Raw genomic sequence first — 24,987 nt, forward strand, 5'->3', positions numbered from 1 at the left:
CCAAGACGTTTCCTTGGGGGGACTAAAGACCTAGATGTGTGGCACAGACCAGTCTTTCTGCCCTGCTTTCTCTGCCTGGGGAAGGGCCAGGAGCTGCAAAGGGCCCATGAATTGGCCTCCCAGGACCACCTTGCCTCTTGTCCTGGCTATCATTGCCCTGGGTGCCTGTCTGTGGGTGTCCCCGGAAACACTAGGTTGCTGTTTCATGTGCACATAAGAAACACATTGGCTGTAATCCCAGAACTTTGGGAGGCCGAGGCAGGCGGATTGCCTGGGCTTAGGAGTTCGAGACCAGCCTGGGCAACGTGGCAAAACTCTGTCTCTACTAAAAATACAGAAAGTTAGCTGGGCATGGTGGCACATGCCTGTAGTCCCAGCTACTCAGGAGGCTAATTCAGGAGAATCACTTGAACCTCGGAGGCGGAGGTTGCAGTGAGCTGAGATCGCACCACTGCACTCCAGCCTGGGCAACAGAGCAAGACTCCATCTCCAAAAAAAAAAAAAAAAACAAAAAAAACACACATTGGCTTCCCACAGTAAAGTTCACAGACCACTGGAGCAAATGGGATTATGTGAGGAGGTAAATATACTAGCATTTGAACAGTTATGCACAGGGGCAAGCTGGTAAACATTTAACAACCTGTTCTCCAGGGGGAGAAAACCCTGATTTGTAGCACGTGCTGTCAATTTCCCGAGTGTAAATACTGGTGCTGTCACTGAATCAAAGACAGGAAGAGATACAAGCAGCCACCACTCTATAGATTTCCACCATACAGACACAACAGATGCAAATACCCTCGCCAGCACAGATGATGGTAAATGTAGCAAAAGAACTAAGAAGTGATACTTTTGAGGATGTATTACCTCTGTGCTTAATACAATGTATTTAATGGCATGTTTATATAATTTGCAATAGTGGCTGTGTTTAACAACAGGCTTCCAAAATTCCTACAACCTAAACTCTCTTGAGCCAGCGTGATGCAGCCCCATCTCATAATGGATATGTTTACTTGTTCGTTTTAATGCGAATTAGGAAAAATACAACCCTTAAACCAGCTATGGTATTGCTTAGAGCAAATCTGAGTTTTCTACAAACATGACTTGATTTCAAGTCAATTAAAAATGTATTAAGTAAACAGAATGAGGGATGTACACAGACAAGAACACCAAGGAACTGAAACGTGGGGGATCAATGTTGCTTTATGAAAATGGCTTCAAACCTCAACTGTCTGGGGGTGCAGTAAAATAAATGGGCAACTCACAAGAGAGGAAATACAATTAATTAACAAATGAAAGGACAGGTGTTTTATCTCAAGAACCATCAAAGAAATGCAAACAGGCTGGGCGCAGTGGCTCACGCCTGTAGTTCTAGCACTTTGGGAGGCCGAGGCAGGTGGATTGCTTGAGGTCAGGAGTTCGAGACCAGCCTGGCTGACATAGTGAACCTCCCGCCCCCCCCCGCCCGCCACCCACCCTGTCTCCACTAAAAATACAAAAATTAGCCGGACGTGGTGGTGGGTGTCTATAATCCCAGCTACTCGGGAAGCCAAGGCAGGAGAATCACTTGAACCTGGGAGGTGGAGGGAGGCTGCAGTGAGCCAAGATCATGCCACTGCACTCCAGCCTGGGCAACAGAATGAGACTCCATCTCAAGAAATGCAAACTGTATAGAAATGGGGGCACCCCATGCTGGAGAGGGTGCCCCAAATCCAGTGCCCTCAAAAGCTGCCTCACTGCACCAGCCCTTTGGGAATGAGGCTGGCACTGGAATCGAGACCCATAAAACTGTCACCCCCTGGACTCAGCAATCTCCCTGCCTGGCATCTATCTGGAGGAAATCATTCCAGAAAGGGAAAGGCCACAAACTCACAAAGGTGTCTGCTGTTTTCTGGAGTATGTCTCCTCCTCCTGCCCCCAGGAGAGCTGGGATTGGTGTTATTTGTCATCGTATTAATAAAAAAATTATACGTTGTATAAACGCCCCGCTGCAGGGAACTGACTGCATGAATCCCACACATGGAATCCGGACAAGTGGGTGGCCGCTGAAATGGTATTTAGAAAGGTCGGGTAAAATCACAGGGTCATTGCTGATTCAATAGGAGAATAAAATCAGAAGGCATATCATTATTAGAGGCGTGCAAAAGCAGGTGTGCATTAGAAGGGAGAAAAATGCAAAGCAGTCGTAGCTGTGTGTGAGCAGGATCCCGAGTGGCTTTTCTTTTCCTATTTTTTACTCCTCAAATAATAGTCGCAATAATAATCACAGTTAGCACTTCCGGAGGCATCTGCCACAGGCTGGGCTCTGTTCCAGTCCTAACAATCATCTCACAACCTAAGGCCACTTGTGACCATTGTACTGACGGGAACACTGAGGCTCAGGGGAAGCTATTGGCTTACCTGCAGTTGCCCACTGGCCCATAGACAGGATCTGAACTCAGCTCTGATTCGAAGACTATGCAGCTCACCCCTCTGCGGGTTTGCTAGAGTAGAGCTAGGAGGTTTTCAAAGTAAACTTGTATTAAAACTAAGCGTGGGTGTTGCGTTTTTACCTTCTGTTCCACCGGGCCCTCCTCTGGTGGGGAGTGGTTTGCAGAGGGAGGTGGGGAGCTGCCAGGTGGAAGAGATGAGTACACCTGCCGCCTCCGGAAAGATTCCCAGGGCTGGGAAAGACCTTCACAAATGGTGCAGGGGAAAAGACAAACCCCGAAAGCAAACAAAACCAACCACGCACCCCAACTGAGCACACACCAAGCTGGCACCATCACCTCATTTAAACCCCTGCCTGGCAGCCCGCGAAGGGGCCGATGGCAGATCAGAAGCCAGGCTGAGTTTCAGGAGGCTCCTGGGCCCAGACCGGAGAGGACTTGTTTCACTGACACATGAGCCAGATCTCAGGTGCTTTGGGGGACCCCTGAGGTCCTGCCTGGGGGATGGGTGAGACCTACCTTGCACAGAGAACCCACAACCATAAGGCAGCTATGCAGCCAGTATGGGGTGGCATTATCTCAGGGTTAGCTCTCACAGGGAGCGAAGTAAAGGCGGAGACGTTGCTCTTCCAAGTACAAGGATGTGGGCTTTGGAGTCCACCAGACCTGGGTTCCAGTTCTGGCTCAGCTGCAGTGCAGTTCCCAGGAATTTCTCTCCGAGCCTTGGTGTCTCCTTCATAAAATGAGGCTCGGGATGGTCAAGCTGCAGTGCAGCTGGGGAGGCTAAATGGCACAATTTGTTGCAGCTGCTTAGCTCAGTAAGTCCTCAATAAATGGGAGCTACCGTTACTAACAGTAATAATGCAGTTCATTGATTGGACACTGTCTAGGTGCCTTCTGTGCACAAGGCACGGGGCAGGAAGATTCATTCATGCAACACGGATGTATTGAGCACCTACTATGTGTCAGGCCCTGTTCTATGTGCTGGGGTCACAGCTGAGCACAAGAAACACCAATCCCAACTCTCCCGGGTTTTCCATCCAGCTGAGGAGACAGGCACAAAGCCACAAAGCAAACGTGATGTCAGGCAGCGGTGCACATGATGAGGCAGCTGAAGGAGGACAAAGGGACAGAGTGACGGGGGGAGGTGGCTGCTTCTATTTTGTAACCTTGGCCAGGGAAGGCCCCTCTGATTGGATGACTCTGAGCAGGGGCTGTAGAAGGGAGGAGTGAGCCCTGCTGAGATCCACGAGGGGAGAGGTCTGGGTGGAGGGAACAGCAGCAGGGCTGGTGTGGCTGCAGCAAGCGCCAGTGTGGGGAGATGAGGACAGAGGGACAGTGGGGTGGGGGTGGGGTGGAGTCAGATCATGTTGGCCAAGGAAAGCATTTTGATTCCTAAGTGTGAAGGAGGCCATCGGCAGGTCTTAATGTTTTTAAAAGATCAGCTGCTGCTGTCGGGGACAAAGGCTAGTGTCAGGGAGACATGCGGAGGTGGCTGCCTCCATCCTGGCCAGAGAAGACGGACAAGGAGGGCTGATCTCAGCAGAGGGGTGGGTGTGGGGTGGATTCTGGCTTCATTTTCAAGGTATTGCTGATGGAACACGTGAAAGAAAGGGAGGCGCCAAGGAGATGGTGGGGGTCAGCGGGGATGTGTATGTGCCAGTCCCCCACGTCTATGGGACATCCAAGAGCTGCCCTTGAGGACTAGGCTCTGCAACGACCAGCCGATCTGGATTCAGGGGAGAGAGACCAGGGAGAAAGTATGGGAGGTGGACAGGATTGGAGCTGTGGGTCCGGGTGGGGTCCCCAGGGGGTGGGTGGAGATGAGAGAGAAGTTAAAGGGAGGAGCGCTTGTGTCTAAGATCAGGGAGATGAGGATCAAGCTGCAAAGAGCAGCAAGAAGGGCAGCCATGAGGGGCCAGGAGCCAGGACCCTGCAGTGCAGAGAACCCAAGGCTCCCCGGTTCCCCTCAGTCCCTCCCTCCTCTGAGGCTCTGCCTAAGCTTCTCTCTCTCCCGGGATGCCCTTTGCCCACTTTGGCGAACTCCTATTCATCCACTGAAACCCTTTCTTTGTGTTAGCTGCTCCTCCCCTGGCTGACCAGTGCTTAGTCTGGTGGACCGTGAATCCTGGAACAGCTGAGCACTGTCTTGGACAGAGCCGTGAACAGTGGGGAAGGCTCACGGACGCGATGCCAGGAGAGGGATCCGAGCATTTGCAGAGCAGCTGCTCCATGCCAGGGCCTTTCCGCGTTTCCTCTCATTTAAGCAGACAGCACCTGAGAGGCCAGTTCTGTCACCCACTGTCCTGGTGAGGAGGGGTAAGCTGCCTGCCGGAGCCCCTCAAAACAGGAGAGCTGGGATTGGAACCCAGTTCTGTTTGCCTCCAAGAGCCTTTGCTCCTAACTCGACTAACTCTGCCTCCAAACAAAACAAAACAAAAAAGCCTCATGGCAGGTGGGGCTATTCAAACAGGGGCCAGCTTCCTGGAGGGTGAGTGAGTGCTGGATGGTTGGGCTGCACCTCCTAGGCAGGGATGTGGAGGGGATCCCTATAGCAGGCTCCAGGCAGCGCTGGAGAGCTGGAAACCCTCTCTCCCTGGAGGCCAAAGGACCTGGGCATGAGACAGAGGCGCGCTCACAGAGGCTAAAAGAGAACCACTTCAGGGTAGAAAATTAGGAACCCCCATGGTCTGAGGCGGAAGTGGGTCACTGAGTTATGGGCCACCACCTGCTCCTTGGACAATTAGCACAGCCATTGCAGGGTGGTTATGAACACTTTTCCATCACACGGGAGGCTCGACAGGACATAATGTTGAATTAAAAACCCAAGACGCACCATTTTATGTGCGGGATGACAACACTGCCCTGATGATCGGCCAGGCTGGAGGGACGCGGAGCCCTGCATGTGATGGTGAGGTCCCTTGGTTCCCACACTGGCAGTGTCCTCGTGATGGTTAATACTGAGTGTCAACTTGATTGAGGGATGCAAAGTATTGATCCTGGGTGTGTCTGTGAGGGTGTTGCCAAATGGTGCTCACATTTGAGTCAGTGGGCTGGAGGCAGACCCACCCTTCATCTGGGTGGGCACCAACTAATCAGCTGCCAGCGTGGCCTCAATATAAAGCAGGCAGAAAAATGTGAAAAGGTGAGACTGGCCTAGCCTCCCAGCTTCCATCTTTCTCCTGTGCTGGATGCTTCCTGCCCTCAAACATCGGACTCCAACCAAGTTCTTCAGCTTTAGGACTCAGACTGGCTTCCTTGCTCCTCAGCCTGCAGACAGCCTATTGTGGGACTTTGTGATCGTGTGAGTTACGACTACTTAATAAACTTCCCTTTATATAGCTCCTATTAGTTCTGTCCCTCTAGGGAACTCTGACTAATACAGTCCTCCAGCAAGCAGGGGCACCTTTATGGTGGAAAATGAAGCAGAAAAACAGAGGAAACTGCGACTGTCCCTTGGGGGAGTGCTGAGGAGGAGGAGGTAGGTATTAAGGCAGGGAAATAAAGAATAGCAACAGGACCGCAGCCCCCAGGGGCAGCCTGTGCGCTGGCTCAGGGCGACCGGGCCTCTGCAAGCATCTTAATGCCCCCCTGAACCTTTGGGGGTACAGAGCGGGGTCAAAGAGTTGTGTTCCCCAGGAGAAGGGGTGAGGAGAAACTCTGCAGCTGCCACAGGGGTCCCGGTGCACCTCAGGGGCCTCCGTGGGTTGTGGTGATGTGGATCCTAGCTGGGCCACAGCCAGCCACATCCAGGATGCGGCAGGAGGACCAGCATAGGCCTCGACTTAAGGAGGGTTCCTAGAGGCTGGGACTGTAGCCTGCACTCTGGGGAGTCTGCACAGTTTGCTTCAGGGCATGGGTAGGAGGAGGAGATTCCCTGCAGTCCCACTGTGTACCCTCGGGACCTCTCATCACCATCACTGTCCAGGGCAGGCACTGAGACTCAGGGAGGGCCAGCAACTCGTCCGAGGACACATAGCAGGTAGAGTTACTGGTTCTGAGCCTTTCTGTCACCCCCCGCCTGCCACCCATGGTACCCACCACCGTGGAGTGACACTGATGAATGGACAGCCTCCGGGGTTTTAGCCAAGCTGTCCGAACAAACGGAAAGCAGCCCAGAGAGCTAGCAAAAGAGGGAACGCGCACCTTCTTGAGCCCCAGCTGGGAAAAGACAGGAACTGGAGGGGACAGCCCAGTTTCCTGGTCCAGCTGGAACCCCCAAGGAGCTGCAACTCCATCCCCACTCAGGACATCAACTGTCTTCTGAATTCCAATCACAGAAGCCTCCTTGGTATTTGATGTTATGCCAAGGAAAGAAGATATTTGGTCATCTCCCTTTTCAGTCTCCTCATTTTCTGGAATTTCTTGCTGTTGGCTGGCACCCTCCCTGCAGAAACCACACACCAAGGACTCTGGCTGCAGAGCCGGGAAGAACACGATGCTTGGGTTTCAGCAGGAGAAGGTTCTGGGGTTGGGTGAACTCTGGGACCTCACAGGGGAGGACGAATGAGTTTTGCAAAGAGCTTGAGGGGTTCTAGGCGCAGGCAGAGTAAGGTGAGAAACGGTGGTACTGGGGCTTTGCTGGTAGGCAGAGGCCAATGGACAGAGAGGAACTCTGGACATCCCCCCGCCCCTGCTGGGCCCCTGTCTCTCCAGGTGGCCTGAGGTCTCCAGGGCCCAGGGTGACGGAGCCAATGCTGTAGAGGTGCTCGGGCTCTAATGGCTGCTCTGCCCTGTCCCTGCATGCCCCACAGGCAGCATCAGCATCTCCCAGGAACTTGCTATAAATGCAGAATCCTAGGCCTACCCCATCATTAGGCATCAGAATTTGCAAACCCAAGAAGACCCAACGGATTTGGATGCCCCTTAAGATCTGAGACGTACACATGATCGAGCCCCTTGAGCCAAGTCGGGAATTTTTCCCTGAACTCTGACAGCCTGGAAGGGCTTGGGGGCTGGGAGGGCTGGGGCTGGGCAGCCTCCTCTCTTCCAGCCACTCCCCATCCCCCATCTCCACCCAGGCCCCTAGACCTCAGGGCAGGTTTTGAAGGATGAATAGGAGTTCCCCAGGGAGATGTGGGGCACAGCACATTGGGAAGACAACTGAGTCAAAAGCAAGGAGCTGTGAATCTGCGAGGGATTTGAGGGGTCAAGGCTGGGTTGGAAGGCATGGGCAGTGAGGTGAGGAGAGGCTCTGAGACAGGCAAGGGCCAGGTGGCAGTCAGCTCAGGATCTGACATGGGCTGGGGAGACCCTGGCTCAAACCCATGGATCTGCTGCATGGCCTTGGGCAAATCACTGACCCTCCCTGGGCCCAAGTTTGCTCATCCGTACAAGGTGATGAGGCATCCTGCTGAGCCCCAGTCCCCAGCGTGGGAGTTACAAGAGTCTATGGAAATACCAAGGGGGGCAGTGTCTAAAGTCAAGCACTAACCGTGGTTCCCAGGACTCTCTGCTGGGCCCTGCAGGTCTTACAGGGTGTTGAACAGCAGCCTGAGGCTTCAGGAGGGGGCCGCTCTGGTGGGGAGGCAGAATCAGGCCACCAAGGGCTAGGGAGCAGGCTAGGAGGCAGCCGAGGCCCTCTCTCAGAGATGGGAATGTGAATGCATGGGGGAGGGAGGGAGGTAGGGACAATGGGGAGTGGAGCTGGGGGTCCCAGGAGGATGTCAGCCCCTCATCAGGTCCTCACAACTGCACTGCGAGGCCAGGCTTGCCCAATTTACAGATGGGGACACTGAGGCTCAGGCAGGGGAGGCTCGGGGCAGGCAGGTTGTGGGGCACTGGCGGGGCCAGGTGGGTGTGTTTGACTGGGAGCCGCTGCCTGTGCCCTGGATTTGAGACAGCAACGATAATGACCATCACAACCATGACAGCGGCACCTCCCAGGACCCAGGCCACAGCCGCAGTGATGATGACAGCACAGCATGTGGCAGGAACGTGGCAACATCCTCGGGCCGGGCCCGGCTTAACCCTGGGGGCACAGCAGCTCCCCTCGGTGTCCCCTCCACTGCTTGCTCCTTTAGCCTGAGGTGGGCCCTGGCTGTGCAGAGGTGAGACCTGAGCTGTCAGGGTGAGGGGACCAGGGCCCGCCGCCTGAGGGGAGAGAGGGCTCAGCGCAGACCGCCAGTGCTGATGCTCCTGCTGCATCCCTTACATGGGATTTGCTGAGCAGCTACTATATGCTGGGGCCCTGAGTTGGGCTGAGGTTCTGGTCGGGGGAGCTGCACACCACTGCACAACTGGCAAGGGTGGGGAGTCCAGCAGGAAGACGGAAGTCCAGATAGTGAGGTCAGGTCGGGGATTGGTGGGAGGGCCTGGCCGGGCTGAATACTGGTGGGAGTGTGTGTGTGTGAGTGTGTGTGTGTGTGAATGTGTGTGTGTGTGTGTAGGGGGTAGTGCTGCCTCCTGCCACGCTGTGAACTGAGTGTGCAACTGTGCAAGGAGGGCCAAGGTGCTTGGAGAGGCTCTCTACACCTGAGAGGAAAACCCAGGACCTCCACGGTGCGAAGGAGACACTGTTAGGTGATGAAGGCACCTTGTTGCAGGTGCTGTGTCTCTGGGGTGCCTGCTGGGTCACACTGGGCTCTGGGCCCTCAGGGGTCATCCTGACTACTTTCAGGAGGAAATGACGGGTGAAGTCTTGGGATCACCAGAGAAGAGAGAGTCCAAAGAATCTGAGCAAGAAACTTCGCAGCCTGAGTTCAGTATCTACTAAGTGGAGGGAAAGCCCCGCTTCTCCGTGAAATTAAATGAAGGCAGCTGAGCATTGTGACCATTGCACCCCCTCCCAACGCCCCTGCTGGCTCCTAACTCAGTTATAAATCCCATTGGTGGGGGACGGCACAACGCCCCACCTGCCTGGCCATGCGATTCGGCAGCACTTGGATTTTGCCCGGCCAGCTGGCAGGAAAATCACATTTCTTGTGATTGATGGAGTGCGTGTCTGTGGGGACCAAGAGGCGGGGGCTGTGTGGGGCTGAGCCACTGCCGCCAGGGCCTTCAATACTGCTGTTCAGCGGTGGCCTGGGGGCTGCCTTGGGCCCCTCACCCACCAAACCCAAGGGGTTTCTGAGAGGGGAGGCTGTGCTAGCCTCCGCTGGGGAGCCGAGGGCCTTGAGGCTGGGCCCAGCAGTCGCCCAGCTTACTCCTCTGCCCCAGCTCTGGGATCTGCTCCCCGCCCACCATGGGCCCTCCCGCTGCAGCAGCAAGGGTGGGAGCCAGGGGCAGGGAACCCCTGGGCACTGAGGCAGTCCTGGCCCCCAGCACAGCTGCCCCTTGCCTCCACCTCCCCTGGCATCACCTGACTGCCCTGTCCTGGCAGTGCCTTGGCCTCCTGCCTCTGTCCCCCATGCGGTGGTCCTTGACCCACTGCTTGGGTCCCACTAAGCCTCCCCAGAAGTGGCTGAGCCTCATTAGGAGACTCCAGGAGCTCAGGGGATGAGGGTGTGTCTGCAGCTGTCTTCCTCCTGCTGCCCCTGCACGGGGAGCCCCGAGGAGCTGCAGAAGCTGGATTCATTTGCAGGAGAAAGAGCTGGGGCGGGCAGGGGAGAGAGAGAGAAGCCACAGAGGCTGGGCTCACAGGAGACTTCTGGGGGTGAAAGCAGAAGTGAAGAGAGATTTTGGGGAGCAGCGGCGCACTCAGCAGGAGGCTCCTGAGAGGGCTGTGAGGGGAAGAGAAGCCTTTCCAGGGGCTGAGGAGCGTTCAAGAACCTCCCTGGCCCACACTCCTTGCCTGGACAATCTCCAGTGTGACTGAGGAGGGCCGCAGAGGGCGCTTGTAATGCCTGTTTGGGTGCCAAGTGGTGTTTCATTGACTGGGACACCACATGGAGGCTGGGCCACCCGGGGCCAGGGACCTACTCGGGTTACAGTCACAGCTATAATGCTGAAGATGTCCTGGGTCACACAGCCGGGAGGACCTTGGAGTGGCAGAAAAGGAGGCTCCTCCCTGATCTCCAAATCAAATCCCCTCTCACGTTGGTTCCTCAATTGGCAAAACTGAAACCCAAAAAGGAAGCTCCTCATCCGGAGTCACACTGTGTCAAAGAGCACAGTGGGAGTGGGATGGTGCCCTTGAATCTAGCCAGGGACTGGCTATTCCCTTATCCTGCACCACACCCTTGTGGGTTCTGACAACCTTTTTACATGCTCACATGGTGATGGGAACACCTTCCTGAGCCTGCACTCAGGACAGTCAGGAAAGACGAGGAGCCTCTGAGCTCCAACAGGAAATGTGTCCCACCTGGACCTGGAGCTCAGCTGCCCACTCAGGCTCCGTGCACAACCCCTGTAGGCTTGGCAAGCTCTCTGCATCTTGATGGCATAGCACAGTGCCTGGCACACAGCAGGCACACAATGTGTGCTTGTTGGGGAAAAGCAATATGGAACAGGGGTAGGGTGGGAACTGCTGCTGAGACAGGCAAAAACGTTCTGGGCAGGATGAGATGGGGGAGCTGTTAGCAGCAAGCACAGTGATGTAGGAAATGGAAGACCTTGAGGCCGGGGCAGGAAAACAGCCCCCAGGTGCTGAGTGCAGGGTGCTCACGACATCCTCCATCCTCTTGGCAGGTGTTCGGGAAGGTGTGAGCTATTTATTCCAAATGTATGTGCATGCAAAAGGTGTGGGAGTGGGGGAGGACCACCGTTTTAAACGGAAGATTCTCAGCTATCAAAAAGCTCGGCTCTTATAGACATTTTCCAGTGCCTCCCGAGCTGTAGTGCCTATGAGCATCATCCTCAGAGATGCCTGGTCAGTAGGCTCTGGGTCTTTTAGTTTGACAAACCCTCTAGGTGTGTCTGTTGCAAGGGATCCACATTTCAGAACACCCCACTATTGGGTCCTGCCAACAGACATTTTATTGTCTGTAGCTCTCTGGAGTCCCCACTGCTCAAGGGTGGAGGCTGGCTTCTTCTCTACCCATCACCTCCACATCCCCCAGAGCCTGGCACAAACCCCTGCCCAAGGACCCGTTCTGCCAGCATTTGTCAAACCAAGCCACACAGGGCTGTGTCTTTGTCTCCTGTGTGATGGATGGCGTCATTATTTGATCGATAAGCGCAAGCTGATTTATGCATATCTTATTAATTATTTAATAATAATTGAAAAGGTCACTACCTGCTAGCTATGTGAATGATCACTAACTCGCTTCATTGCTGCCTCCAAAGAGGAGGCAGAAAGGATTAACTGAGGACCGACTATGTGCCAGGTAGGTGCACAGTTAACCCTTGGGAGGGGGCAGTCTTACCCACTCCTCCTTCACGAGGATCGGAAGGTTAAGAGGGGTGAAATCTCATGCCTGATGTCAAGGAGCAGGTAAATGGCAGAGCCGGGACTCAGACCCAGGTTAGATTACCTGCAAAGCTCCTGGACATGAACCCAGGGGTCACTGTGCGGCAAACTCCTGCACCCCTCCAGCAGGGGGGCTCTGGGATGGATCTTGCAGCTTGGGCTTGGTATCATGATGTCCCTGGATGATGTGCCCTGAGCCCTGTGTGCCCATGGCTGCAGCTCAGCCCCCATAGAGCATCTGAACCTCTCACTCTAGCCCTTGACCTGGGAATTGACCCTCAGTCTGGCTCCTGTCCTTGGTGCTAGCCAGCCTCCCAGGGAGTTCCTGCTCCAGACGCACAGACCCTGCCTCTTCCCTTCCAACTCTAGATGCTGCACTACCCAGGGCCGCCTGGGGTTAGGTCAGGCCCATCCCCACCATACTGGAACTGGGCGGAAATGGGAATTGCAGTAGACAAGCTCAGATCTGAACATAACCCTGGGGCAGCCACCCCACAAGGCCAACCCTTGAGATGCCACCTCTCTGGCTGGCTGGCTTCCTTCCTTCCTTCCTTCCTTCCTTCCTGAACAGCCTGCCTGAGTCAGAACTAGTACCCCTCATGCCACACAAGGCATGTACATATAAGGAACCAAGTAACATTTGTATTTTCTAACCTCACGATGAAAAATCTGGCTGGACAGACTGATTTGCTTCCTTTGGCCAGATTTACAACTCAAAAAGCCATCCGGTTTTCCCCTTTGCCTTGGCAGCTAGAAAACCCAAAACTCCACTTAATGTTTAGTGGTTACATCTCTCACACTGGGCTCTAAGCGCAGTGAGCTTGCAAGCTTTGCTTCTAAGCTCTGTTTCCACCTCTCATTTTGACTCTCCTGTCCAGGCATGTGTTGTAGGCTATCCATGACAGTTTGAAATTTTTCTTGGCAAACAACAGGATAAGCAAACAATCAGGTAACCAATGAGCCAAACACTATGGCGAGAATGATGGCGTATTCTCCAAGCTCTCCAAAGACAATGACCCAAATCAGCCTGGGTCTCAACTGTAGCCACTCACCAGGCAGACGAACTCTGGAAGGTCATCAGCGGTGGGCTGTGAGCATCTCCCCGCAGCGCGTGCACGGCCTGCGGGGCTTGTGGCAGCGGGCCTGGGGGAGGCTGTGGCTGTGGGGCCCGCTGACCCGGCTGTGGGGCCCGAGCGGTGTTCCCCCACCGCCGGGGGTCCTGTTTCATCCATCGTCCTTGGATGCCCCACCGTGTCAGGTAGACCTTGCAGATGTCGTAGTTCATTGCCGAGTAATACAAAAGGTCCAGAACCAGCAGCATCAACACGAAAAAGCCATAGATCCACACTCCCAACAAGGCGGTGTAATTGCTGTGAACAGACAGAGAGGGAGTGAGCAAGGAGAGGGGAGTGGCCCAGCTCAGGCCGGCTTCATCAGTGGGGCTGATTAGAGAATGTGTCCTGGGGCTATGTTGGGGTCCCTGGGAGAAGGGTCCCCGGGAGGAGGGTACTGAGCCCCTCTGGAGGGCGGGGCCTTGGCTCCCTCTCCTCTGCCTGCCTGTTCACCTCCTTCCCTGGAATCCACTGCCCTGGGCCTGGTCCCCACCTGAACATCCTCCAGGACCCTGAGTCCTTGGGCTGGGATCCCTGAGGGTCCCACAGAGTCAGGTACTTTGGGGGGAATTCTGAGCTAGCATCTGGGGCTCCCAGGACATGGCAGCCTCTTCCTTTACCTGGTGCTGTTTTGGTCTGCACTCTCCCTCCTTCCTACAGGTGCCCCTGCTCACCACCCCCCACCCCACCTTTGCCTACGTTGTTCCTGGCACCCAGGATGCTCTCACTGCCTCACCCCTGCTGTGAGGATGGAGGTCCTCCCCATCCTGCTGGACCAAAGGCAGAGGCATCAGGTTCTGCCCTCTAGACCCCCTCTCAACCTCCCCCAGGGGTCTCCTTCACTCAACACGACCAGGCTGTGTATGGCTGGGGGTGTCCGGGCCCCATGACCTCACTTCTCTTATTCATTTGCCCAACAATTCCTCACCGAGGGCTGCTCTGCCTTCCTCAGGCAGAGGTGGCCAAAGTTGCGAGAGGGTTTGGAAGCCTGCTGTGAAGCCTGGCTCTCTCGGTGTCAGCTGACTCCACTGCAGAGAAGGTCTGCACTCCAGCACCCGGCCTTTGCACAGGCTGTGCCTTCTTTCCCTGCCCCCTTCCTCCCCTGCCTACCTCCCACCGGCCCTTTGTCGAAGACCACTTCCTCCAGGAAGTCTTCCGGACACCCTGACCCTCCTACGCAGCTGGGTCAAGCCTGTCTTCTGGCCCACAGCCCTGAGTTCCCCTCAAACCCAGCCCCTGTCACCCAGAGCCACATCTGTCTCCCACATCCTTCCCCAGGGCCAGGGTCCGAGTCTCCCTGACCTGTGCCCAGGGTGGACGGTGTCCTGGGCTTGCCACTGCAGCTGGGGCTGCTGAGCCCTAACAGTGCGTGCCAGGGGCTGTGGCTGCCTGAAGCCACCGATCTATTAATCACTCCGGCGCCACCTCCATCTGCTCCCTGCTGCAGGCATGTGTTTGGGTGGGTGTGCGCTTCTGGTGTCGAGGAGGCGTGAACAGAGCCAGTGTCCAGCCTGCACACGCTGCCGCTGCACATCCCCAGGGAGAGACTCACCTCGCTCTCGCTCTTGCTCAGACGGAGGTCTCGGGGGCAGCAGATCCTTTAAGACCCTATTTGAGGCTGGGGGAAGGGGCCAGCCCGGAGCCCGGAGACCTGGTTCTAATTCTTCCTCTGCCTGGTTTGCTGTGTGGCCTGGAAAAACCCTTGCCTGTCTCTGGGCCTGGAGGAGATGAGCATGAGGCCTCTCCCAGTCTTGACTTCCAGGCTCCAGATCTTCCCAGGCTTAGGTCAGCCCCGGCACCAGCAGCGGCCTCTGTAGGAAGATGGGGGCTGCTTCCCTTGGACTCCTCTGGCCCCGACCAGGGCTGAGCCCAGGGCCGGGGAAGCTTGCTTTCGCTCTCTGCCTAGAATGCCTTCCCTCCTCTCGCTTGGCCAAGTTCTTGGCCTGAAGATGCTGCTTGGGTGCCTGGGAGCCCCTGGCTGGGAGGCCTCTGCACGTCCTGAGCACGTCCCATGAGCAGCCGTAGGCCAGTACTTAGGCTTTGTCGCTGTAATCCCACAGCTCCCGGTCACTGTGGGTCCTTGCTGCCTCCTTGCCTCCACCTCCCAGCCCCCACCGCCATGAAGCCTGCATCAGACTGATGGGCTCGCTCATGCTAGGGTGTAAGTGACTGACAGCCAGGCCCCAGCGGCCTTATGTTAAAGAGAGTCTGTTAAAGAGAGGCTAGCTTTTCCTGGAGGCATCTGGATATGGAATTCCTTCCAGGAATTCCAGGAAAAAGAGGCCTGGAGCCCCATCCAGTATGCTGGAGCAGGCGTCCCCAGGGTAGATGTCCCCGCAGACCGAGGAGTCAGGCCTGGCTCCAGTTCCCAGGCCCTCCTGCTTTCCCCAGCACCCTCCCTCCTGCAGCCCCCACGGAATTGCTCTAAGTGCCAGGTTTTTCTTCGGTGGTTCCCATGGCAGCAGCCACGGGGGCTGAGGGAGGAGACAGGGAAAGGGGAGGCAGGGCAGCTGTGGGCAGATGCTGTCCGCAGAAGGGGTCCAGGATGCCAGCTGGCGGGGTGGCTGGGCCACAGGCTGGGCCTCGAACCACCGGGCCAAGAAATGATAGTGCCAGAAGTGGCAGTGGACGCTCGTTCCCCTACCTGCTTCCCACGTTAGCCCATTTAATGCTCATGCAACCACTGGAGGAAAGAGTTTTTTCATCATTGTCATCCCTGCTTTATGGATGGAAAACTGAGGCTTGGTGGAATTAAGAGACTTGCCTGAGAGCTCACAGCCATTAAGGGGCACAACCAGTATTTGAACTCAGCAGCTGAGCTCTAGAGTTGCGCTCCTAACCACTATACCACACTGCCTTGGCTGCGGCCACCCGGGTTCTCAGGTAGAAAATCTGCTCCAGGGGCCAGGCACGGTGGCTCGAGCCTGTAATCCCAGCACATTGGGAGGCCGAGGTAGGTGGATCACGAGGTCAGGAGATTGAGACCATCCTGGCTAACACGGTGAAACCCCATCTCTACTAAAAATAAAAAAAAAAAGTAGCTGAGTGTGGTGGCAGGCGCCTGTAATCCCAGCTACTCAGGAGGCTGAGGCAGAAGAATGGCATGAATGCGGGAGGTGGAGTTTGCAGTGAGCTGAGATTGCACCACTGCACCCCAGACTAGGTGACAGAGAGAGACTCTGTCTCAAAAAAAAAAAAAAGAAAAGAAAAGAAATGCTGCTCCAGCCCAACAGCTCTCTTACCTGGAGGCCTTTGTCCATGCTGCACCTCTCTCCAGAACCCCTGCCTACCTCCTGCACACCCAGCTGGCCCTGGCACTGTGTCTTAGCCCAGATATCACCTCCTCCAGGAAGTCTTCCTTGATGCCCTGTGTCAGTCCAACCCCTACCCTGCATTCTCAAAGCCACTGGATTTCCCAGAACACACTGTTGTCTTTGTAGTTTTGTAGGACTGTCTGCCCCTGGAGATTGGGAGGGCCCTGAGGGCAGGGTTGGGGTTCAAATTGTCTTTATGAGCCCAGCACTCAGCCTTAGGCTGTGAATACTGATACCAACACATATTGAGAGCTGAGGATGGGCTGGTGACAGTGGCTGCTTTGATACTAACTTCCCTGGAGTTTATAGGCTGCAAGTCTGTGCGCCAGCAGCTAATAGAAACACTGGCCATTGTTATGCACCAGTGCCCTGTGCTTCTGAATCCGTGCAATGGTGCCATGAGGGAGGAGCTAGTGTTCCCATGTCACACGTGAGGAAATGAGACCCAGAGAGGCAAAGTCACTTGCAAAAGTCCACACAGCTGGTGACTGGCAGCGCTGGGAGCTGGACCCAGGTCCCTCTCTGACTTCAAGTGAGCTGATCTTGGGGGAATTCCACGGTCGAATCTAGGATAGATGTCCAAAGAGAGGTCCCCTGCACCTGCGTGATGTGCCCACTTGTACTGCCCCACCCTCTACCAGGAACTGAGAGCGAGTCCCTGTCCTCTCTCCTCGGGGCATCCTGAAGATAAGTGTGTCATTGTAATCGTGTGTGTGTGTGTGTGTGTGTGTGTGTGTGTGTGTACTGCCGGGCTCCTGGCCTCTGCAGCCAGCTTGCTGGAATTGACACGTGACATGACCCCTGGCCCTCCCAGCTCATCCTCCCTGTCAGGGAAGGGAAGGGCCTGCCTGCGGGGGGTGTTGCCTTTGCTGACTTGCCCTTCCTTGTGAGGTGACCACCCTGGAGGTGGCAGGTGGGGATGCCCAGGCCATGGGCACCATGCTGAAACCACTCCCCTGGCCTGCCACGGCTGGCCCTCCCCATGGTCAGCCAGCTGGGAAGATTCAGGTCTTTAAAAAACTTTTGTAAAAGTAATGAAAAATATGTGACCTGGAAATTAATTCCATCCAGATGCAGGGGTCTTTGTTGTGTGGGTGTGTATTTTGTAAATGGCAGAAGATAAAAAACCAAAGGCTGTTTTATGGAGCAAGATGTGAAGGCAGCCAAAGCCGCAGATCGCGATTTTTTCAGTGTATTTTGGGATATTTACTGATTCAAATTCTTTTGGTGTTTCCCAAGCAGTAAACAAAACCTTCTCTGATGGAGAAATCTCACTGAACGTCTTCCCGGGGCACAGGAGCAGATCCGTCAGCAGGAAGAGCAGCTGCAGCCAGTGTGGGGATGGAAGTCCCCGTCACCACCCCACCAGGCAGTCACATTTGAGGGTGGAGGAGGAGAGTTCCTGAGGCCAGCAGGCCAGCAGGCCAGAACGAGACATCAGCTCAGCTGGAAGATGGCCGATGGCCCCTCTGCCAACCTCATCTAAAAAATGGGAGTATGGCCTGCTGGGCGCTGTGGCTCACACCTGAAACCCCAGCACTCTGGGGGGCCGAAGCGGGTAGATCACCTGAGGTCGGGAGTTTGAGACCAGCCTGACTAATATGGAGAAACCCCGTCTCTACTAAAAACACAAAATTAGCTGGGCGTGGTGGTGGGCACCTGTAATCCCAGCTATTTGGGAGGCTGAGGCAGGGGAATTGCTTTAACCCGGGAGGCGGAGGTTGTGGTGAGCTGAGATTGTGCCATTGTATTCCAGCCTGGGCAACAAGACGGAAACTCAGTCTTAAAAAAAAAAAAAAAAGGGAGTATGGAGCCCATTGGCAGGAGTGGCCTCGGGTCCATGAGACAAGGTGGATGACTCTGGCGACTAAGGTGTGGGCTCAAGAAGTCAAGGCTGTGTGAATCCAAATCCCAGCTTGGCAAAATTCTCTCTGTGATTTTGGGAAACTGAGCTTCAGTTTCCTTGTCTGTGAAATGGGGATACCTAGACCTCCTACTTCATGGTGTAACTGTGAGGCTGTGAGATAACACGAGGGCCTGGAGAGAGACAGACCCCAGGAATGCTGGTTCGTGTGATTAAGGCACAGAGAGAGTGCTTAATAGGTCTAGACCCAGAGAGGCAAAGTGCCTTGCCCAAGGTCACACAGCAGGATCGAGGTTGTCTAGGGCAGTGGCAGTATGTGGGCTTTGGGCCTGGATATACCTGGTGAAGCAGAGTCTATTACTATCAAAATACCATTGTGCCTGGCTGAGGGCATTCCCAATAGGGTCAATCCCTCTGTCTCTCCTCACCCCACTGGTAACAGGCTTGGACAAATGATGTGCTTTGGCCAATGAAACATGAGCAAAAATGCTGTGGCCACTTCTGAGCAGAAGCTTAGAGACACGACGTGTGTGGCTTCACCACTGCCTTCTCCCTCTACCACAGGGCATCCTGCCCGGGATGGGGGCTGCTTCTCCGGCCTCATCACAGAATGCTTTACACGTAGAACCAAAGAGCCCAAGAAGGACCCAGAGTATGAGCCAAAAGGAAGCCTTCGCTTCTCAAGCTCCTGGGACCTCTGAGGGTGCTCCTCCCCTCGGCATAACTAAGCCCAGGATGACCGATACGGCTGACCCAAACCCTGCTGTGTCCCCTGTGTGCTGTGCGGCTGCAGGCAGGGCTTCACCCTCTCTGAGCCTCAACCCTAGTGAACGGGGCTAGTGGAAGGTCCTTCATAGATAACAGATGGAGGGTGTCAGTGTGAGTCAGGCCCCTCGTGTTGGAGGAAGTCCTCATAAGTGTTCATTCACTTCCTTCCCCTGGGGAAGGGCAAAGCTTTGGGGGTTAGAGGTTTCCCGTGTGGCCAAGGGAGGGACCACAGTCTATGCCTGCACATGCTAGGCCTTTGGGTGCACTGTTCTGTCCTCCTAGAGTCCCTCCCCACCTCCCACCCGCTGCGGCCCATCTGCTTGGTGAAGGAACGCCCATGCATCGTGGGAGATGCCACTCCCAGCCACCTCCTCCAGAGACACTTTCCCCGTCCCCAGAGAGAACTGACCACATCCCCTGCAGGACCTGGCCCACCGCGACCCCCACACGGAGGCTTCCACAGATTGCCCAGGGACCCGAGCCTGGGTCGCCAGTGCTGGTGTCTGGCAGTGCCCTGGCATGGGAAGGAGGGCAGTACACCCTGAGTCTGGGTCGCCATTGCTGGTGTCTGGCAGTGCCCTGGCATGGGAAGGAGGGCAGTACACCCTGAGTCTGGGTCGCCATTGCTGGTGTCTGGCAGTGCCCTGGCATGGGAAGGAGGGCAGTACACCCTGAGTCTGGGTCGCCATTGCTGGTGTCTGGCAGTGCCCTGGCATGGGAAGGAGGGCAGTATACCCTGAGTCTGGGTCGCCATTGCTGGTGTCTGGCAGTGCCCTGGCATGGGAAGGAGGGCAGTACACTTCTCACCACGTCAGGGCTCCTGCCCCACCCCTCTCTCCGCAGTCTCTCTATGGCCATGTGGCTGGAAGCGGGCATCTCGCCGTGGTGGTGGGCTTGGCGAGGCTGTTTCCTCTCACTCTGCCTTCCTGCCAGGCAGCCAGAACCAAAACAAACCATTCTGTTCCTCCAGAAAAATACAAATAAATAAGTCATCAGAAGCGCTCTCCTTTTCCCTGTCACCAGCCCCGCCTCCTGGCTGTTTCACCAGCAGGGAGGGCTGTGGCGGGGCGGGGGTGGGGGGGAGGGGTGATGGGGGAGGACCAGGAGCTCTTGCATCTGCATAAAGCCCCCTCCGGGAGTCACATTGGCCTGGTCCCTCTAGACGGGCTGCTGGTGAGTGCTAACCTGTCTAGGATACTGGAACATCCAGCCTCTTAGCTGGGATCTGGTGTGGTCCCCAATGGCACACGAATCCTGGCCTTCTAGGTGCACCAAGGGGTGGCAGAACCAGGGCTCCAGAGCCCCTCAGATCTTCACACCAGTTGTTATCACCCACGTGGTCTGGGACAGGTGACTTCCCCAGCCTGGGCCCCAGCCCCTCCTTCCTCCCATGGTGAGGATTAACGGGCACCATAGGTGTCTTGCCCAGAGGAGCCTGTGATATCGTGTGGCCAGGGCCCCAAATACAGGACAGGCACAGAGGTGGACTCTACCTGGGTCCCCGTGCACACACAGGCCCTCTCCAATCCATCCAATGACCCAGGACTTCAGCCCTGCGTCCTGCTCCCCAAGGCTCATCCTCAAGTCATCCTCTGCCACTGGTCCAGCCCCACCTGGACACCAGGCCCTACTTCAGCTCCCTGGGCTTGGGTCCTCTCCCCAAGGTCCTTGAAACTGGGCAGCTGGGAAGAGGCTTCCATGGCCCCTGACCCGAATTCTTGATCTCCCCTCATTGGGGTCCAGGTCTGGCTGAGGCCACCCTCATGGCTCCTGCTCCTGCAGACACTCTAGGTCCTCTGGGGCCTTATCCCATGCATGGCCTATGCAGCACCAAGCCATTTAAAGCCCTCCAGGGGCCCCTGATGGCCTCAGAAGAAGGTCTATCCACCCTATCCCCCAGGCTAGACAGGACCCCCGGACCCCCTGCCTCCACCAGCTGTTTATTCCCTGGTTCCCCCTTGCTCTTCCACTGGGCTGCAGAGAATTCTGCCCAAAAGTGCTCTTTCCTCTGGGCTGTGGGGCTCCCACCTTCTTAAACACTGTCAGATCTCGAGAATCAAGCACCATGCCTCCCCTGCAGGAGCACCTATGACAGGAGAAGCCTGGGGGAGGAGAAGGAGCTGCATCCTCCTCTGTGTGGGCTCCACACTCACAGCTATGGAGAGGGAAGGTGACGAGAAGATCGCTGGAGAATGACAAGGGATGGGATCTCCCCAGGGCAGCAGCTTAACTGGAGATGATTCTGTGCCCCCGCATTTGGCACTGTCAGGAGCCATTGCTGGTTGTCACCGGGGCGGTGGGGAGGAGGTGCACCGGGTCAGTGGAGGCCATCGGGATGCTACTAAACATCCCACAATGTACAGGGTGGGCCCCACCATGGAGGGTGTCCTGGCCTGAAATGTCAGTGGTGCTGGGGTGGGATCCCTGCTCAGGGGGCCTCTCCTCGGTAGGATCTGCCTCTGTTGGTAGAAGCTCCAGAATGACTAAAGTGATTCCAGACCATCTGGGTTGGCTGCTGGCTCCACCACTAACCGTTGCCTTCATCAGGCAAGTGACTCAACTGCTCTGTGCCTCCCCTTCCTCATCTGCAAAACGGGCTGAGGATGGGCTGCCAGGTAGCTGCAGTGGCATGATAAGGTTGAGTGCAGAGACTCAGCCATATTATGTGCTCCATAAACACTTTCTAGGGCTAAAGATTAAAAATGTAAGTTAAAATTCTGATCCTCAATACTCCCATTCTCCCCAGAGGAAGGCCTTTATTTTTCAGCCCAACTCTTCATCAGCAGCCGCCAAGACCCCCTGTGCTGCTGGAGTGGAGTGTTCCGTGTGAAATCCTGTGCAAATATGCAGATTATAGAAACTTGTGGGCTTCAAAATGAGGATCCCAGACACCAGTCACCAGACCTTGGAGAAGTCTGGTTGTTTTGCCAAGCCTTGTCTGGCGTTCAGCCAGAACTTGCAGCATGACAAGGTCCTTACCCGAGTCCTGGCACTACCCTCGTCTCTCAGGGAATTCGTTTCTTGTCTTATACAAGGCTTGGGTCAAATCCCAGATCTGATTGCAGCCCTGATATGATGGACAGAGCTTGCTGAGTGACTTCACACACAGAATTATTCTAAGGGCTGAGCAGATGGCGAGAGATTCAGGGGAAGCACCCGTGCATTTGAGGAAGGAAGGCTGGGGAACTGGCCTAGGTGGGAGGTGGGGAGATTTGGAACAGGCGGCTTCCCCCTGAGCGAATGCAGCACGGTGGCAAAGCCCTTCAGCCCCAACATCAGACAGAGATCGAGGCTCACACTTGCAACCCACCACCTCCCTTCAACAAACGCCCCTTTCAGAAAGATTTTTCCTTATCATGAAAAAATACATCTGCCCCAAAACTCAGCCTCATGCTTATTGGGAAAATAATTTGAAGCATCACATTAAAATCAGAAGAAGATAAGAAGCCTGACAATTCTAAAGACTGTTTTAGAGGCACTAGCCAACACAATCGGACAAGAAAAAGAAGTGAGGCACAAAAACGGCAAGGTAGGGCGATAAAATTATCATTGTTTACAAGTGGAATAACTGGAAACCTAAGAGAATCAACTGAAAAAAAAATAAGAAATTTCAGTAAGGTGGCTGAATGCAAAATTCCTATCTCAAAATCATTGCTTTTATCAAAATTCATATCTCAAAATCATTGCTTTTAACAATACTCACAGGATATAGCGGAAGGAAAGACCCAACAGCAACATAAAAAGAAATAACTCGAAATAAATGCAAAATATATGTCTAATATCTATATGAAGAAAACTCTAAAATACTATGAAAGAAAACTGGAACAAATGGAAAGACATTTGTATGGAAATGTTTGACATCATAAAAAGTCAATCCTTGGGTTAACCTGTGAATTCAATATAATCTCAGTAAAAAATACTAACTGGATTTTTTTGGGGGGAGGTAGGGGTACTACACAGCTAATTATAAAATTTGCATGACAGAAGAGCCAGGAGGAGCCCACTAAGATATTAAAACATATTAAAAGTCACAGTGGTTAACGCAGTGAGGCACTAGTGTATAGCCAGAGCAAGTGAAGCCAACTGCGTATCACACTCTACCTCAATACTCAGATTTAGTATATTAAGGTATTTGGTAAGTTTGCATTTCATATCGGTAGAAAAGAGATGGCCAATTTAATAAATGGTGTTGGAATAACCAGCTACCCATTTTGAAAAAAGAATAATACAGTTTAATGCCAACTTTAAAACTTTCATCAAAGTAAATTCCAGAGAGCACAACTACTTAAAGATGAAATATTAAAACGTAAAATAATTAGGAGAAAATGTAGTATTTTTAATGACCTCAGAGCAGGAAACGCCTTTCTTAGTATGATGCAAAAGCCAGAAACCATAAAAGAAAAAAAAATGATAAAATGTGATTATATAACAAAATTAAGCAGAAGGAAAAAGCGGTATAAAGTCAAAGTCACACTGAGGAAACATTTGTATGGAAACATTCAACAATGAGAAGATGGGAAGACGTTTGTAACTCATCATATTTCCTTCATATATGAAAAGCACCCATAAATAAACAAGAAAAAAAAACAAAAATTCAATAGAAAAATGACAAAAGACACAAACAGCTAGCTCACGGTAAAAGAAATACAAATGTCTCTCAGGCATGTGAAAAGATGGCCAGCTTCACTCATAATAGAGAAATGCATGCTGTTTTGAAACTCCATGACTCTACTTAGCATGCTCTCATTGCTTTTCTACCAGCAAACTCTCTCTTTCTCCACACCTGTGGTCCCCTCCATCAGGCCCCTGATCCCAGTGTATTTTAATCACCTCGAGGAATAGAACGGCATGGGATTAATCTCTGGGTCAATGGTGTCAATCAGTATTGTTAAATGAATGAAGAATGAATGAAGGAACCTGGTGGATTACAGGCCCAGGCGCCTTCTACGCCTGAAAGCTTTCCAAATCCTTAACCTCACTTAGCTTCTATGGTAACCCTGCAAAGTGAGTATTCTGTGTCCCTTCCTCCCTCCCTCCCTCTTTTCTTTTCTTTTTTGAGATGGAGTTTCACTCTTGTCACCCAGGCTGGAGTGCAATGGCGCCATCTCTGCTCACTGCAACCTCTGCCTCCTGGGTTCAAGTGATTCTCCTGCCTCAGCCTCCTGAGTAGCTGGGATTACAGGCACCTGCCACCACACCCTGCTAATTTTTGTATTTTTAGTAGCGATGGGGTTTCACCATGTTGGCTAGGCTGGTCTCGAACTCCTGACCTCAGGTGATCCACCCACCTAATTCTCCCAAAGTGCTAGGATTACAGGTGTGAGCCACTGCACCTGGCCTCTGTGTGCATTTTTCAGATGAGAAGGCTGAAGCTTAGAAGGCACAATGGGCCAAAAACCCTGGTCATCCAAAGACTCTCCCAGACTCCTTCCAGGCCCACCCAACCTTATAGTGGTTACCCAACTGCCTCCCCAGGGGACGGGATTTTGGGAGGCAAGTTGCCTTGCCTGGGTCCCGAGGCAGTGGGGTTGCACCCCCAGAGTGGCACTCACTTGTGCATGTAACCCTCGGAGCTGGCCGTGAGGTTCGCCTGCATCACCGCCTGGAACTCCGTCTCGTTGCAGCAGTATTTGAAGACCGTGTTGTTATGGTGACAACAGAGGATGAAGGTCTTATTGTCCGAGAGCCGGGGGCAGTGGAAGCCGAAGTGGTAGCGGCCTTTGTGGTCTGTGTATGGTTCACAGACCCGGAAATGTGCAGACAAGACTGGAAGACAGAGTCACCAGGCTCAGAGGGGTCCCTCACCAGTCCATGGGTGCCAAGAGGCAGGGGGACTGGCCGGCCTCTTCTCAGGTCCTGCCTACTTCTTCCCTCCCCTGGATGCCTTTGTGGTCCACTGTGAGCCTCACCTCTGGGTTCCCATTACCCCCAGCCTCCCAGCCCTGGTTACACTCTCTGTGTCACCCAGACTGGCTGGTCCTGGAGGGCAGGGCTGGCTCTCCTGCTTCGGTGAACATGCTTGACATGCAGCAGTCACTCAATTAGGAAATCAGCCTTAACTGAGCACCTACTGTATGTTTCACAGACCCATCTCATTTAACTCACACAGCCAAGCAAGTTTGAGATCCCACTTTACAGATGGAGAAACTGAGGCTCAGAGACCTAAGGTGGCTTGCCCGAGCTGATATGTGTTGGAGGGACAGGAATGGAACTC

General features: G+C 54.2%; 1 protein-coding gene across 1 annotated transcript in view; it reads right to left on the bottom strand.

Annotated features, from left to right (window-relative positions):
- Nucleotides 1–24,987, bottom strand: part of SHISAL1 (shisa like 1) — an 89,421-nt gene that overhangs the window by 29,459 nt on the left and 34,975 nt on the right. The window contains exons 3-4 of the mRNA XM_024239772.3: nt 24,326–24,539; nt 12,768–13,085 (exon numbers count right to left, since the gene is read on the bottom strand). Of these exons, the coding sequence (XP_024095540.1) occupies nt 12,768–13,085; nt 24,326–24,539 (532 nt within the window). The remainder of the gene's footprint in view (nt 1–12,767; nt 13,086–24,325; nt 24,540–24,987) is intronic.

The sequence above is a fragment of the Pongo abelii genome, chromosome 23 (assembly GCF_028885655.2).
Source record: "Pongo abelii isolate AG06213 chromosome 23, NHGRI_mPonAbe1-v2.0_pri, whole genome shotgun sequence".
NCBI classification, from domain to species: Eukaryota; Metazoa; Chordata; class Mammalia; order Primates; family Hominidae; genus Pongo; species Pongo abelii.